At 51.0% G+C, this 13,158-nt stretch overlaps 5 protein-coding genes across 5 annotated transcripts; 4 read left to right on the forward strand and 1 right to left on the reverse strand.

Moving 5' to 3' along the window:
* Nucleotides 1–727: 727 nt before the first annotated feature.
* On the forward strand, nt 728–1,870 carry BO88DRAFT_467490 (putative glycosyl hydrolase; the record flags this gene model as incomplete). Its single annotated transcript, XM_025711526.1, has 1 exon — nt 728–1,870. One exon carries the CDS (start codon nt 728–730, stop codon nt 1,868–1,870), a length of 1,143 nt encoding a protein of 380 aa, XP_025567022.1.
* Nucleotides 1,871–2,361: 491 nt separating this feature from the next.
* On the forward strand, nt 2,362–3,676 carry BO88DRAFT_421636 (uncharacterized protein; the record flags this gene model as incomplete). Its single annotated transcript, XM_025708528.1, has 2 exons — nt 2,362–3,235; nt 3,291–3,676. 2 exons carry the CDS (start codon nt 2,362–2,364, stop codon nt 3,674–3,676), a joined length of 1,260 nt encoding a protein of 419 aa, XP_025567023.1.
* A 1,018-nt stretch (nt 3,677–4,694) lies between these two features.
* BO88DRAFT_421637 (general amino acid permease) lies at nt 4,695–8,510 on the forward strand (the record flags this gene model as incomplete). The annotated part of the gene is made up of 11 exons (XM_025708529.1): nt 4,695–5,534; nt 5,585–5,737; nt 6,303–6,347; nt 6,427–6,619; nt 6,686–6,793; nt 6,843–6,953; nt 7,005–7,110; nt 7,168–7,330; nt 7,386–7,468; nt 7,527–7,736; nt 7,802–8,510. The coding sequence occupies 11 exons, from the start codon at nt 4,695–4,697 to the stop codon at nt 8,508–8,510; spliced, it is 2,721 nt and encodes a 906-aa protein (XP_025567024.1).
* A 136-nt stretch (nt 8,511–8,646) lies between these two features.
* On the reverse strand, nt 8,647–10,247 carry BO88DRAFT_379436 (SNG1 family protein; the record flags this gene model as incomplete). The annotated part of the gene is made up of 1 exon (XM_025704488.1): nt 8,647–10,247. The coding sequence occupies exon 1, from the start codon at nt 10,138–10,140 to the stop codon at nt 8,647–8,649; it is 1,494 nt and encodes a 497-aa protein (XP_025567025.1). The 5' UTR covers nt 10,141–10,247.
* Nucleotides 10,248–11,276: 1,029 nt separating this feature from the next.
* BO88DRAFT_467499 (uncharacterized protein) lies at nt 11,277–12,950 on the forward strand (the record flags this gene model as incomplete). The annotated part of the gene is made up of 3 exons (XM_025711527.1): nt 11,277–11,837; nt 11,885–12,371; nt 12,439–12,950. 3 exons carry the CDS (start codon nt 11,277–11,279, stop codon nt 12,948–12,950), a joined length of 1,560 nt encoding a protein of 519 aa, XP_025567026.1.
* Nucleotides 12,951–13,158: the final 208 nt, after the last annotated feature.

The raw sequence follows: 13,158 nt of genomic DNA on the forward strand, positions 1-13,158 counted from the left end.
AGTAGAGGCAGGATGATTCCAGGATGTTGAATGTATGAACCGGGAAGGATCCGATCAACATCTAGCTTGGGCGCTGGGGTATTGGGTTGGTGTTGCACAGGTGCGGGACAGGCTATCAATGCACAGAACTGCGTTTGATACTAGACTGCTCCAATAAATCTTTCTTCTCATCAAGGAAATATTGCATTGTTGAATCACTCAGTCACTGTTGTCTTTTGTTTGTACTTGATCGCAATACAACCTTGGTGAGCGATACTAGAATAATTACTACCTAAACAGAAGCTTCGAATGTACTTTAAACACATGAGCGATGAACCCTACTACTACTGCGATTGAACGCCTGTCCAAGCAGCCGAGTTTCACAATCAAAAGGACGGTAACATTTGACCTACTGGCTTCTGCTATCGTAGCTGGCAACGTCTACTGGAAAGCATGGCAAACCCGATTCTCCTGTTCCAGGTTGCGCACAGATCCCTTATCACCTGCCTCGCGTATAACCCCAACATCCTGTGCCATCACAGGCCATATGTACATAGAGAAAGCTATCGCTCTTATACAGAGAATGGGTTCCAATAAATCTGACCTTCTCCTGCCCTCAGTGTGGATTCTGTGTTTCAGATGCCTTGTGAGCATTCCACATGACATCAGGATCGGCGTCAGGGGCGCCCACAAGATATAAACGCCAGCGTCAGACATTCCCCCCTCTGACCCCTTTCATATCCTGACAATGGTCGCATCAGCAGTATATTTTCTCCTGGGGCTTGTCTCCACCGTCGTCTCATCTCCCAGTCAACTAACCCTCACCTCCACCACACCATATCTTGACAACGCCAAGTCTGCCGTGAGCACACTACAGATATGGTACAACCAAACGACAGGACTCTGGGATACGACCGGCTGGTGGAATAGTGCCATTTGCCTGACCGTGCTGGGCGATCTCACGGCACTGGATCCCTCGATGATCAGCTCTAGCTCAGCAACCTTCAACAATACATTTATCCAAGCCCCAAAGTCCACTCTTTCCCATAGCCTTCGCAAGCCAACGCCGCAGTACAAGCACCAGTCACCCTTGAACGATACTGAATCTGGTACTGAGTTTCTCAATGATTACTACGATGACGAGGGGTGGTGGGCGTTAGCATGGATCCAGGCCTACGATCTAACTCAGGATCAGCGATACCTTGACACTGCCGTGAACATCTTTGATGACATGGCAGCCGGGTGGGATACTACATGCGGGGGAATCTGGTGGGACAAGAGTCATACAGGTAACAACGCTATCGAGAATGAGCTGTTCTTGAGCGTCGCTGCTCATCTAGGGCGACGAGATGCCGATAACGCATCTTACTATCTCGACTGGGCAATGAAACAATGGAATTGGTTCGAGAATAGCGGGTTGATTAATAGTAACAATACCATTAACGACGGACTGGATCTGACAAGCTGTCAGAATAACAACGGCACAGTCTGGAGCTATAATCAGGGCGTGATTCTAGGGGGGCTGGTCGAGTTGTCGCAGCTGGTCTCGAATACATCGTATATAGTCACAGCGCAGCGGATTGCAAATGCAGCTATACAGACATTGAGCGATTCCAATGGAGTGCTCGAGGAATCCTGCGATCCGAACTGCACCGGGGATGCGCCACAGTTCAAAGGCATTTTGATGCGAAATCTTCAGATGTTGTACCAGGCTAGTCCTGATGATGGGGTGAAGCAATTCCTGCAGCAGAATGCCAACAGCATCTGGCATAATGATCAGGGTGATGGGAATCAACTCGGCCCTGTCTGGTCAGGGCCTTTCACTGCTGCTGATGCATCTACGCAGAGTTCTGCCTGTGAAGCATTAGTGGCGGCGGCAGCCATTCGCTGAGCTTATGCGTCACTGGAATAGTGCTTGCGCGTCAATAATGAAAGAGAGCTAGATTCACGCAGTACATTCATGGGACTGTGCAGTGATTGCCCATCACGGGACTGATGGACAAATCTACTATATAAAGGCTTGCCTCGCCGTCTTCTCCTCCAAATTCTGCATTTTCCTGGGATGGGTGAGTTCGAACCAGTGCGACTAGAAGCAGAGAGTCTCAAAATGAGTATTTTGACGCGGGTCTGCCGTTCACTTCAACCTGTGATCGCCCAATCAGGCACAGAAGGAGCACCAGCGCCGAGCAAAACAGTGAATCCTCAAACTGGTCATGGATTCTGCTGCTTTTCAACTCCACGATGGAGTGTTGCTTTCATCTCACATTCTCCTACCTCACATTCTCTCATTTACCTTTCCCATACAACTCGACTGCTGATCTCACTTTCCTACCTGGCCAAGTACGTCAGAGCAGTCCAAGAATGGAGGAGGAAACATCAGGGATGGAGCAACCAGACTATATACTCGATGAAGAAGGCGAGATACTCATCGGTTTGATGTATCCCAATCAGCCCTTCGTTTCCTTTGAGCCAGGAGTAGCGCGTGAGGCCGCCCCCCAGGTCGTGGATTTCGAGCTATTGCAACGATGGATAGCAATGGCCACAGATGCGGGAATCATGGAAGAGAAGTATAAGAAGCTCTCGATACTTCCACTTAACGTTCAATCTGATGATCAAGTCGAGGCCAGTGAGCCGGAAAGTGGCATCTGGGGGGTCGGCGGGCCACCTATTGACATTCTCCCGAGCTCACTGCTGACGGAAGAAGAACGACAAGCGCGCAGACGTATCAGGGAAGACCTAGAGAGAAGACTTCAGGCTCGGAGCGATGAGAGTCAGAGTGAAACCGAGATCGTGGTTACCTTCCAAGCATCGGCGAAGCATCTTATGGCCGCGTCGCCGTACTTTAAGGCCCTTCTCTCCACCGGCATGGAAGAGAGCGTTGAATTCCAGGCAGATGGAACAGTGCTGACGACAGCTGAATGTTGGGACGAATGCGCGCTTCTTTACGTCCTGAAAATCATCCACTGCAAAAGTCATGAGCTTCCAGACAAAGTCGACCTAGATATGCTTGGCAAGGTCTGCGTCATCGCTGATTATTACGATGTCAGTGAGGCAGTACGCTTCGCTGCACGGCCTTGGATTGCGAAGCTCAACCCTTATGGGCCCGAGGACGGCTATCGCGACGCTGTGATCTGGCTCTGGATCAGCATATTTTTTCGAATGCCGGGTGTCTTCAAGGCAGCGAGCTTGACTTTGATCAAGGAAGGAAGAGCACACATGCCACCTCTGGGTCTTCCGATTCCGGCACATATCGTGGGTAAGTTGCATGTCTAATCAGTATAATGCGAAGTCCACTGCTGACAACTCATCAGAAGAGATCAACGCCCGCCGAATCAAGGCTATCGAAGGATTGATGGGCCACGTCTATCGTGTCCAAGACGAATACTTGAGCGGTAAGAGGGGCTGCTCATTTGAATGCAGTTCCATGCTGTATGGGGCCCTTACGAAGAACCTCAAAACACACAACCTGGCCAAGTCGGACTTCAAGGCACCCTTCCTGTATCACAATTACACGTCTCTTGTGAATATCATTGATCGGTTCAGGCAGCCACGATGGTACGATCCCAGAAGTTCGAAGTACCTGTGCTGGCAGTACCTCGAGCACGAATGCCATGATGCCCAATTTTGGGAAATTCGATTCGGAAGGTTCCTTGACGAAGATGGAATGGAACTGAAGGAATTTATTCAGACGGACTGACGACAGAATGCGGATCCTGACAACTTTTCTTTTGTACGCCGGTGATGCTTTGCTAGTGGGATAGTGAGGGGATGTATTTTGACTCAGATGATTTATCTAAAGCTTGTAAACTACTAGTTGATGAACCACTAGTTAAAGACTGTATTCAGGAATGACATCTGAGTTTATTGTGCTTGTTTTTCTCGACTGTCATTTCCATAGCTGCCTCAGGCAGGAAGTACTAATCATGTGCCGAGCTAGTCCCGATTTAGGAACAGTTGGTCAAAGTTAGTCAGCTGAAGATTTTCCAGCTGGGAAGTGATCAATCAGCCAATTAGAAAAGGCATAGTAACCGTGTGCCCACTGCCTGAGGCAGGTTTGCCTCCCGCAATAGTTGAGAAAAGGAAAAGAAGGAAAATCGAAAGGAAAGTTGGTTATCAACAAGCCACGCTATGAGAAGCCAACATCGCCATCATTTCTTCGTGTGTTGGGCATAAAGCAATTATGTTATCGATAAGAAGAACTAATGCGGATATACCATCGATTTCGAGACAATGCCCTATCCCAGCATTCCTTCCAGCTCGAGAAGGCCGGTTTCCACTCTACCTCTGCATATTCTAAGTCCACTAAGGGCAGTCATTCGATGGTGTTATGTATAAGGCAGATTGCGCATACTGCAGCATTCATGGCTGGCTGTAACTCTCATCTGCCGTCTGCAGCATTCGATGGCTTCGCACTGCTTGCGTTCCAGGCTTTGGCATGGAAGATCCGCAGTATCCACTGAGGTTTGCGGTTCCATGCTACTGCCGTCGTCATTGGTTCCTTCACGATGATGGCAAACCGATTGACCATTCAGACGTGATCCGAGTGGACCCGAATCGGGCAATGGAGATAAGAGCTCGCTGACGAACTGCAGAAAAAATTGGGAAGAGGGACAGGAAGAAAAATGGGGGGAAATGGCGTGCCGAAATAGCCAGCTCGTCTGCGTAACAACCAACTCAAGTCTCCGAGTCTCAGTGACCCTAAGCAGCACCCCATCATGAGTTTATCAACAACAACGGTCGAAAAAAGGCTCCTCGCAACCGCAGAGCACCTCAATGTCCCTAATAAATCCCGCCCAACATCGGTTCCGTGGGTACATCCCCATTTAGAGCAGGGCGTGGTGCCGATTAAAGGCCGCCAGCTGCGTGCCTCGCAACCCATCCGCCAGGGCGAGCTCCTGATGATTGACGTGCCCTATGCGCTCATTCCCGTCGTCGATGATCCGGCCAGTAGCGATAGTCTTCTGTGCAGCAACCCAACTTGTAGTCGCCAGACACAACGCAGTTCGGGACGAATCTCGTGTCCCAATCGTTGTCTCGCGGATGTAGTCTGGTGCAATTCGACCTGCCAGGAAGCTGATCAACTGCGCCATGAATTTGAGTGCACCTGGCTGCAGAGATACGCCGCTCCCATCCGCGCAAAATGGGGAGAATATGACTTTGGGATGATGTGGCTGATCGTCCGCATCCTCGCTTCCCGACATATGGAGCGACAGCAGCCGTCTGATACAGACAATGAAACGAATCAGCGATTTAAGGGTGGCTGGGATGCCATTCAGTCCTTCTGTGGCTCGATAGACAGCTGGGCCCATTCCCAGGTACGATCATGGACGGCGTTGGTCAAGAAGTACCTTCGCAGTAGTCCGGTTCTGCCACACGACTTGAGTGCCGACGACGTCGTGGCTTTGATCTGCCGGGAGGAAGCCAATTCCTTTGGCTTATATCCACGAGAGACGGGTGTATATCCTGTCCCAGAACCCCCTGTGGACCGGGGAGAGCAGTTTGCTGCGGCCGTGTATCCCCGAGCAGCGATTGCCAACCATTCGTGCAGTCCTAATGTAAGAGACCTCAACTGTTTCCTTGACCCTAGCTAACATGACCGACCAAGATCATGCATAAACCAGACCATCACGGACGGATGGTATTCACTGCCTCGAGGGACATTGCCGCCGGCGAAGAGTGCTGCATATCCTATTTCGACCTGAGCAAACGTGTTGATCTTAAGTCCCGTCGTGATCACCTCCAGGGTTTGTTCAGGTTTGTTTGCGGATGTGACCGATGTTCGGCAGAGGAGCCATCGGAAAAGGAGTCCGACTGGGTTGGACTGCCTTTCTTGGAATAGAGTCTCTGCACCAAGATGCTTATAGGCCCGATAGTGGCTAGTGTTTTCGGGATTTTCTTGGCTCGGTTTCTTTCATTACAGTTACAGCGCCGACGCATCACCAGCTGGTCCTGGTATGAAGTTATATAAATGATTGATAGAAGAGATGATCAATATGTCTGGTTAGAGTTAAGACTTCCACGTGTTCCATGACTTCATAAAATATGAAAGTTCTCCGTGCCTTTAATAGTTCACGCGACATATGCTGTTTCAGCCTTAATCAGGTCATTAACAGCTAAATTAAACTCCTTCCTCGCGTTATTCTAGAACCCTACCACACATTTCTCCCGGAATAAAAGAAAACGTCAATGTGCTCCTCCTTCACCAATCTTCCGGCCAAGATCAGGCTACACGATCGCCGGCTGCCCAACATCTCGATCCGATAACAGCCCAGGATGATCGCACAGAGCTATCTGCATCTCAAGTGGATGCCCTCCTCTCATAGGCCGAACCCCGCCCGAAGCGCCCTAACGCCGTGCTCCTAATGCAAGTACGTGGGGGCAATCTCAAACTTCAAAAGCGGTATGATCGAGTGCTGGCGGTTAAATAAAAGGAATGCTCGTGATTAGGAATGGGAGCATGTGCAGCTATCAAACATGGATACCAAGTACCGTCAACCTGACCCTGGCGTGGCCGAGACCAGCGACCATGCTTCAGAGTCTCCGGAAAACCCGAATATCACGGCCGGATCGCAGCATCTGCATCGCAAGCTGGGCGGAAAAGAGGTTCAGCTCTTCGCGGTCGGGGGAGCCATAGGAACATGTACGTGTCGGCATGCCGGTAGCATTGAGGGCACAATTTTCCAAACCCCCGACTAACTGTCCCCAGCACTTTTCGTCCAGGCGGGTGCTATGTTGCCTAAGGCTGGTCCTGCAGGTCTTCTAATTGGGTTTCTTGCGTACACGCCTATTATACTTGCTGTCAATCAATGCTTTGGTGAGCCTGTTTCCTCCGAACCTTTGTTCCCGTGAGCTAACTATTGCAGCGGAGATGGTCTGCTATCTGCCCATACCCTCTCCATTCATTCGGCTCGCCGGTCACTGGGTAGATGACGCCCTTAGCTTTGCCATGGGCTGGAATTTCTTTTTCACCATGGGTTAGTCGTAAACCCTCTCAGCATATTCTGCAAGGTTAACCTCAACAACAGCATTGGGGATTCCGTACGAGATCGTCGCTATCAACATCCTCCTCACCTACTGGACGGATCGTGTGCCTGTAGCGGCTGTCGTGGTGATTATGCTGGTGCTTTACACGTGGGCATCTCTGATCCCTGGGCTATTATATCTTCGACATGACTGATTCAATCTCAGACTATTGAACGTATTCACTGTTCGCTTCTTCGGAGTGTCGGAGTTCTATCTGTCATTTTTCAAGATATTCCTCATGGTCGGACTTCTCCTATACACCTTCATTACCATGGTCGGAGGCAATCCCCGGCACGATGTGTACGGCTTTCGATACTGGCGTGACCCGGTGACTACATCCTCTCATCGTTAGGCATAATCCAGACTGATGACATGCCACGCAGGGGGCTTTTGTGTCCTACATTGAACCCGGAAGCATCGGACGCTTCTGCGGCGTTCTAGCCTGCATGATCCAAGCCTCATTCACGTACGGCCAACCCATCCACCTAACCTCCATCTACTTCCATAACTCACCCATGCAATAGAATGGTCGGCCCGGAGTACATATCCATGGCCGCCGCAGAAGCCGCACGACCACGACGAGTAATGCGCAAGGCCTACGCGGCGTACCCCTGGCGACTGGTTACATTTTTCATCCTGGGTGTACTATCAATGGGTATACTCATACCTTACAATGATCCTACGCTTGCTGCGACCTTAGGAGGATCGGGGCACGAAAGTGGCACGGGAGCTGCGTTGAGTCCGACCCTACCCAGATATTCATCCAGACTCTGCCCTCTAACATCCATCTCTTCTCCAGCTCACCCTACGTAATCTCCATGAACCACTTCAACATCCAGGTCCTCCCAGACATCGTCAACGCCCTAATCATGACCTCCGTCTTCTCTGCCGGCAACAACCTCGTCTTCTCCGCCGCGCGGACCCTCCACGGCATGGCCCTCGAAGGCCGCGCCCCATCCCTCTTCGCACGGTGCAACCGCAACGGCCTCCCCTACTACGCCGTCGGCGCCTCGCTAACATTCTGCCTCCTGGGCTTCCTCCAAGTAAGCAACTCCTCCGCGACCGTACTGAACTGGCTGGTGGGAATAATCGTCGCCTCATACCTGTTAAACTACGTCGGCACGTGCATCACATACCTGCACTTCTACGCGGCAATGCGCAGACAGGGTATATCCCGGGATGCACTCCCATACAAGGGAGTTCTGCAACCGTATGCGGGGTGGTTCGCGCTGGTGGGCACGATAGTCATGACGTTAATTATTGGGTTCGAGATATTTCTGGATGGACAGTGGGATGTGCAGACGTTCTTTCTGGATTATACCATGGTTGGGTTTTTCGTTGTTGCGTTTGGGTTTTGGAAGGTGGTGAAGAGGACGAGGTATGTGTGGCCGGGGACGGCGGATTTGGGGCTGGGCGGGTTGAAGAAGGAGATTGATGAGTATGAGGCTGGGGTGGTGGTTCCTGTTAGGAGGGGGGTTGCTAGGGTTTGGTATGGGTTGTTTGAGTAGGTTGGTTTGGGGTTTGGGGAGTAGATGGGATGGGGATGCTTCGTTGCATAGGAATGAGGGTGATGGGAATAAGGCTTGATTAAAGATCGGTCTTGTTGATTGCTATAGATTTCATACGATAGGTTCTTCCCAGTAGCTAGTCAGTGTATGGTAGATCGAACGATGGCCCCGTGTTCTGTCGGGAGGTGTGCACCCTTTCGAGCCGCGACATTTCCTCCCTGATGCGCTCTCCGAATCCTTCTGGCTGCGTCTCTGATGGCCCACCTTCCACTGCCTCTGCTTCCCCGGCCGGTCCCTGCTCTCCATTAGTACCCGGGGCTTCCTTCTCCGCCTCTCCTTCCGCATCAACGGCCAAACGCTCCTGCGATTCCTTCTTCGCCTCCTCCGCCAGTACCGCATAATGCGCCCGACGGTACACCCCAAGGCTACTCAGCACCATCCCGACAATCTCATACGCAAACAGAACCGGCAACGCGTAATCCAGTTGGGGATTGCACCCACCGGACCAAATATCCACCATGACCTGGAAGATAGCATGCGCGGGAAGCGCATATCCCCATTTGTAGAACCCCGGGGACAGCTCAAACGGCAACAGGATTGACGAGACATTCAATACAACCCATGAGATAAGGGCCATGGGAACGAATGGCGGTGCTAGCCAAATAGTAAATACATCCAAGACGAGGAAGTTCAGATGCGCGAATAACCACAGCGCCATCCAGGTAATCATGAATTGGGCGCCGTTAACGTGCCAGCCATATCGGAAGGCCCAGATGGCGCCGGTCGTGCAGAGCGCGCCGATGAAGGTGTATGTGGCTGAGATGAGCTGGCGGATGATGGCGATGCGGTGCGCGTCAACTGAAGTGTACAGGTGAAATTGCTGGTAGAGGCCATTGAGGTAGCCAAGATAGAAGAATTCTTGAATGAGGATGAGGATGACCACTAGCGTGTTGTAGATAAGGCGGGAGCCTTGGGTGGTGGGTTGGATGTTGATGGCGGAGAGCGTCCAGGGGTCAGCGAGGGTAGCGATGGCTGTCTGGTCAGAGGTGCTCATAGTTTGAAGGATGGCAGGGCCGTTGGTAGTGGTGTAGATGATGCGAGCAGCTTCAGATAACGACAGGATGTTGGACTCGATAGCGGAATCTACGACGGTGGAGTAGCGCGCCTCATTCCAGACTAGGGTCATGACATCACTTGTATTGTAAGTTGCTGTCCCGATGCCGGTGAGAGCAGCTGATAGACGCGAGGAAGCATTCCCGACGATGTACAGGCCTCCCCAATAGTGAATATTGCAGACGGTGGAGACGATCGACGCAGGATTGGGATAAGCCTGGACTGACTGTTCGCGGAGGGTCGGAAAGCCGGACCCTTGCAGCTGTTGGTAGGCAGCGCGCACGGCCCGACCGATGGCCCCGCCATCGTAGTCAACGAAGAGGACATTGAGGTTATGAATATGAGTGGTCTGTTGAAAGATGGACCCGAACAGATAGCAGAACAGACCAAGGAAGAGGAGTTGTAAGATGAGCAGGTTGATGGTGGCAGCCTTGAGTACGGCTAGACGCAGCGGGCGCACCTCCGGGTCGTGGATGCTGCGGTGAGGGCGTTGGCGGGCAGCGGCATACAAGGCCATGGGTGTATCCTAGGAGCAGTCCAATTTTCTTCTGTTAGATATAACCTCCAGAGGTCGTGAAGATACGGCAATCTCCCGGTGATAGTGAGTTGAGGGCTGGGCCGGAATCGCGGGGAAGTCAAGTCGGAGGGAGATTCCATGGTTGAGCGATGGATACGAGATCCGGTCGTTGAACCTTGTTTGTTCCTTCTTTGGAAGGTTTAGTCATCGGATTAGAGGTAATTCTCGAAAATCGTCCCTCTGTGCCCTCTATAGCAGTGCATATGTGAAAAGTGCTGTCTCGACAGTGCTTCTCATAGATACTATATACAACTTGCGAGGCCCACTACCAAAATGAGCGGAAGTACCCCCTGGGCTTCCGGTTGAGAACCAATGCCCGGTAACACAGAATATGCAGATTGGCTCGAATCTCCCGTCTAGTACTACTGAACAAAGCAATATTGTAGGACAATCACTAGTAGACAGCCGAATTATAGGGCAGCACCACGCAATTTCCCAATACGCCTGCCATTCGGCAGTGACAAAATCCCCGGCACTTGGGCCTTCGCGTCTCTTCCATAAGATCCCAGACGCCGACTAGTAGGAATGACCGACAAAGAGGAACAAGATCACCTAATTAATAAGGGGCAGATCCCGAAAAGCTCTTCGTTCGCTTGTATCTCAGTCGAATCACTGGAAGGTATATTACGTGGTAGTAGTAGTATCGTGTGTCAACTACAAAATATATAAATATTTTTACAGCTCCCACTGGTGCATCAGCATCATGGCAAAGGGCGACAACAGTTCTCCTCAGCGATCATCAAACATTGCCCGTCGATAGCAATCATTTCTGTCCACTAATACTTGCATAGCCATGTCAGAAGGAGTTCATCTTTCACAGAGCGCTTGTGCTCTATGCGGGGACTGGCCAACAGGTGGTGAACGGATAATAAGTGAGCCTTTGGCCCCTCAAACCTCGCGCAGTATCATCTAACCCAATCGCAGACCTTGACGGGGACCAAGTATCTTTCCAGACTGTACGTGAGTGCGAGATTGAATGCAGAGAGTGTGATGGCAACCCAATCCCAGAACTTTGGATTCATACCCGGTGTTATCAGCTTTTGATGGCCAGCTTCGGCCCATCTGACAGACCCTCCATGAAGGATATAAAGAATTACGCTGTTGATACGGGATTAATTTATGGGAAGAGTTATCCACGTGGACCTCCCGGAACAATTCTGGAGGGTCTCTCATCTAAGCATACCTCATGCATTATCACAGAGTCCTTCAAGAAAAGCTTTTTTGATAAATTGCCCCCGGAGATACGACGCAGGATCGCAGGGTTGTTTGGACCATGCTGGTACTTGGCTGTCCTAGGCGAGGCCCGCCGGCTCATTGACTATATTCGACAAAGCGAGAAGGATTTGGATGAAGAGCTTGACCTCGACGAAGACTTGTGGATATCGCGGATTGTTTGCCAAGATCATTGGTACCTATCACAGATCAGCAATATGCCAATTGAGGCGACTGAAGGAATGGAAGTTTTCCACATACAGCCACCCCAGACCATTCACAAGATCATCGCTTCAACGGACCAAATTGGTGTGCGTTGGATCCAGTTTCTCGACCGTGAAACTACTCCGACACAAGATCAGTCACCATGGTACGAGATATACGACGTGGAGGATTTTGAACCAAGGCTGTGGGTTGTCTGTAAAGTAAGCAACTCTATCCTCAGTATCTGGGCATCAGCTGACGTACTTAGGGTCTTATATTAAAGAGGATTGAAATCGACGATGACGAAGCAACACGTCTCTTGCCGTCGACGTGGACCTCCCCGAATACGCCCATTTTCCACCCATTAGAAGGTCTCTGCCATGGCCACTTACAGGAGGCTCAACTTCACCATATGAAACTTGGACCCCAAGTAGAAGGCATTATTGTCGTCCGCGCAGGCGCCTATAGCATAGTCGGGATCCACAACTTCTCGGGCCGGAACAAAGCGTTCTGGGAGTTTCTCGAACAGGTGCATGCCCGTAGAGGGCTACGGACGAACCCATCTTTATACTGGTTCTATTTCCCGTTGAATGACCAAGAGGATATCCTAAAGGTTTGGGATCGGCAGTTGGAACACCCCGACGGACGAACAAACTTCGATGGTTTAATTGTTAGTGCTTCCATCTCATATCTGATCTCAGGGACTGACCGGCTAGGTACAAACATCCTTCGGGAGGGATATGACATTCGGAGCGGTATATCCACCCGCCTTTACTAGACGTAGTATATACCGCCCTATGGTTCGGGACACTGATGGTCCAGTTTCCGGAATAGTTCACGATGGCATGGATTTGAGATTCCAAGGAATGTCGGTGTTTGGGGTTACCTGCCATAGCCCGCATGATGGCGAGACTCGAGCCCCGGTCCCAGTACGTTACGCCATTGGACCTCCAGGGGCCCATCCCAGCGACTACCTCGTACCATGGTATATGACCAAGGCCACATTAAGGGGTGTGACTAAGGTACAAGTGTGCAGGGACCGGACGCAGTCGCATCATCCTTGTCTGGGTATCTTGATGTTCTATGCCGATGGTCACATCGAGTCCAATGGACAGATTCGCTGGGATTATGGACTGGACGAAGAGATATGCAGTCCTTTCGTAGTCGCCTCAGGGGCGGTTAATGAAAAGGACACCATCAAGGACATCCGAAATGCAGAGGACCCAGTAGTGGCCGCTGTGCATCGAGGTGAATGGAAACCTCTGCCTAGTCAAGGGATACTCGCATGGTGGTTTAGCGAGTTGGGCGATAGACTTGACGTTTACTATGAGTAGTTGGTACTACATGGCTTTTTAAAGCTTCCAGAAATCGAACCCAAGTTCACGTATACTCCAGCGCTAGGGAATTAACACAACGCTTCGATTGAAGCGACAGTGCCTGTAGACCTGACGAGAATAATGCGCAGGATGACCATGCCACGTGAAATTGTGGCTTTATAGACTACGCTTCTTTTCAGTTACTTGATGCATCCGAAAGCATCGA

This window comes from Aspergillus vadensis, assembly GCF_003184925.1.
Source record: "Aspergillus vadensis CBS 113365 unplaced genomic scaffold BO88scaffold_2, whole genome shotgun sequence".
Classification (NCBI taxonomy): domain Eukaryota; kingdom Fungi; phylum Ascomycota; class Eurotiomycetes; order Eurotiales; family Aspergillaceae; genus Aspergillus; species Aspergillus vadensis.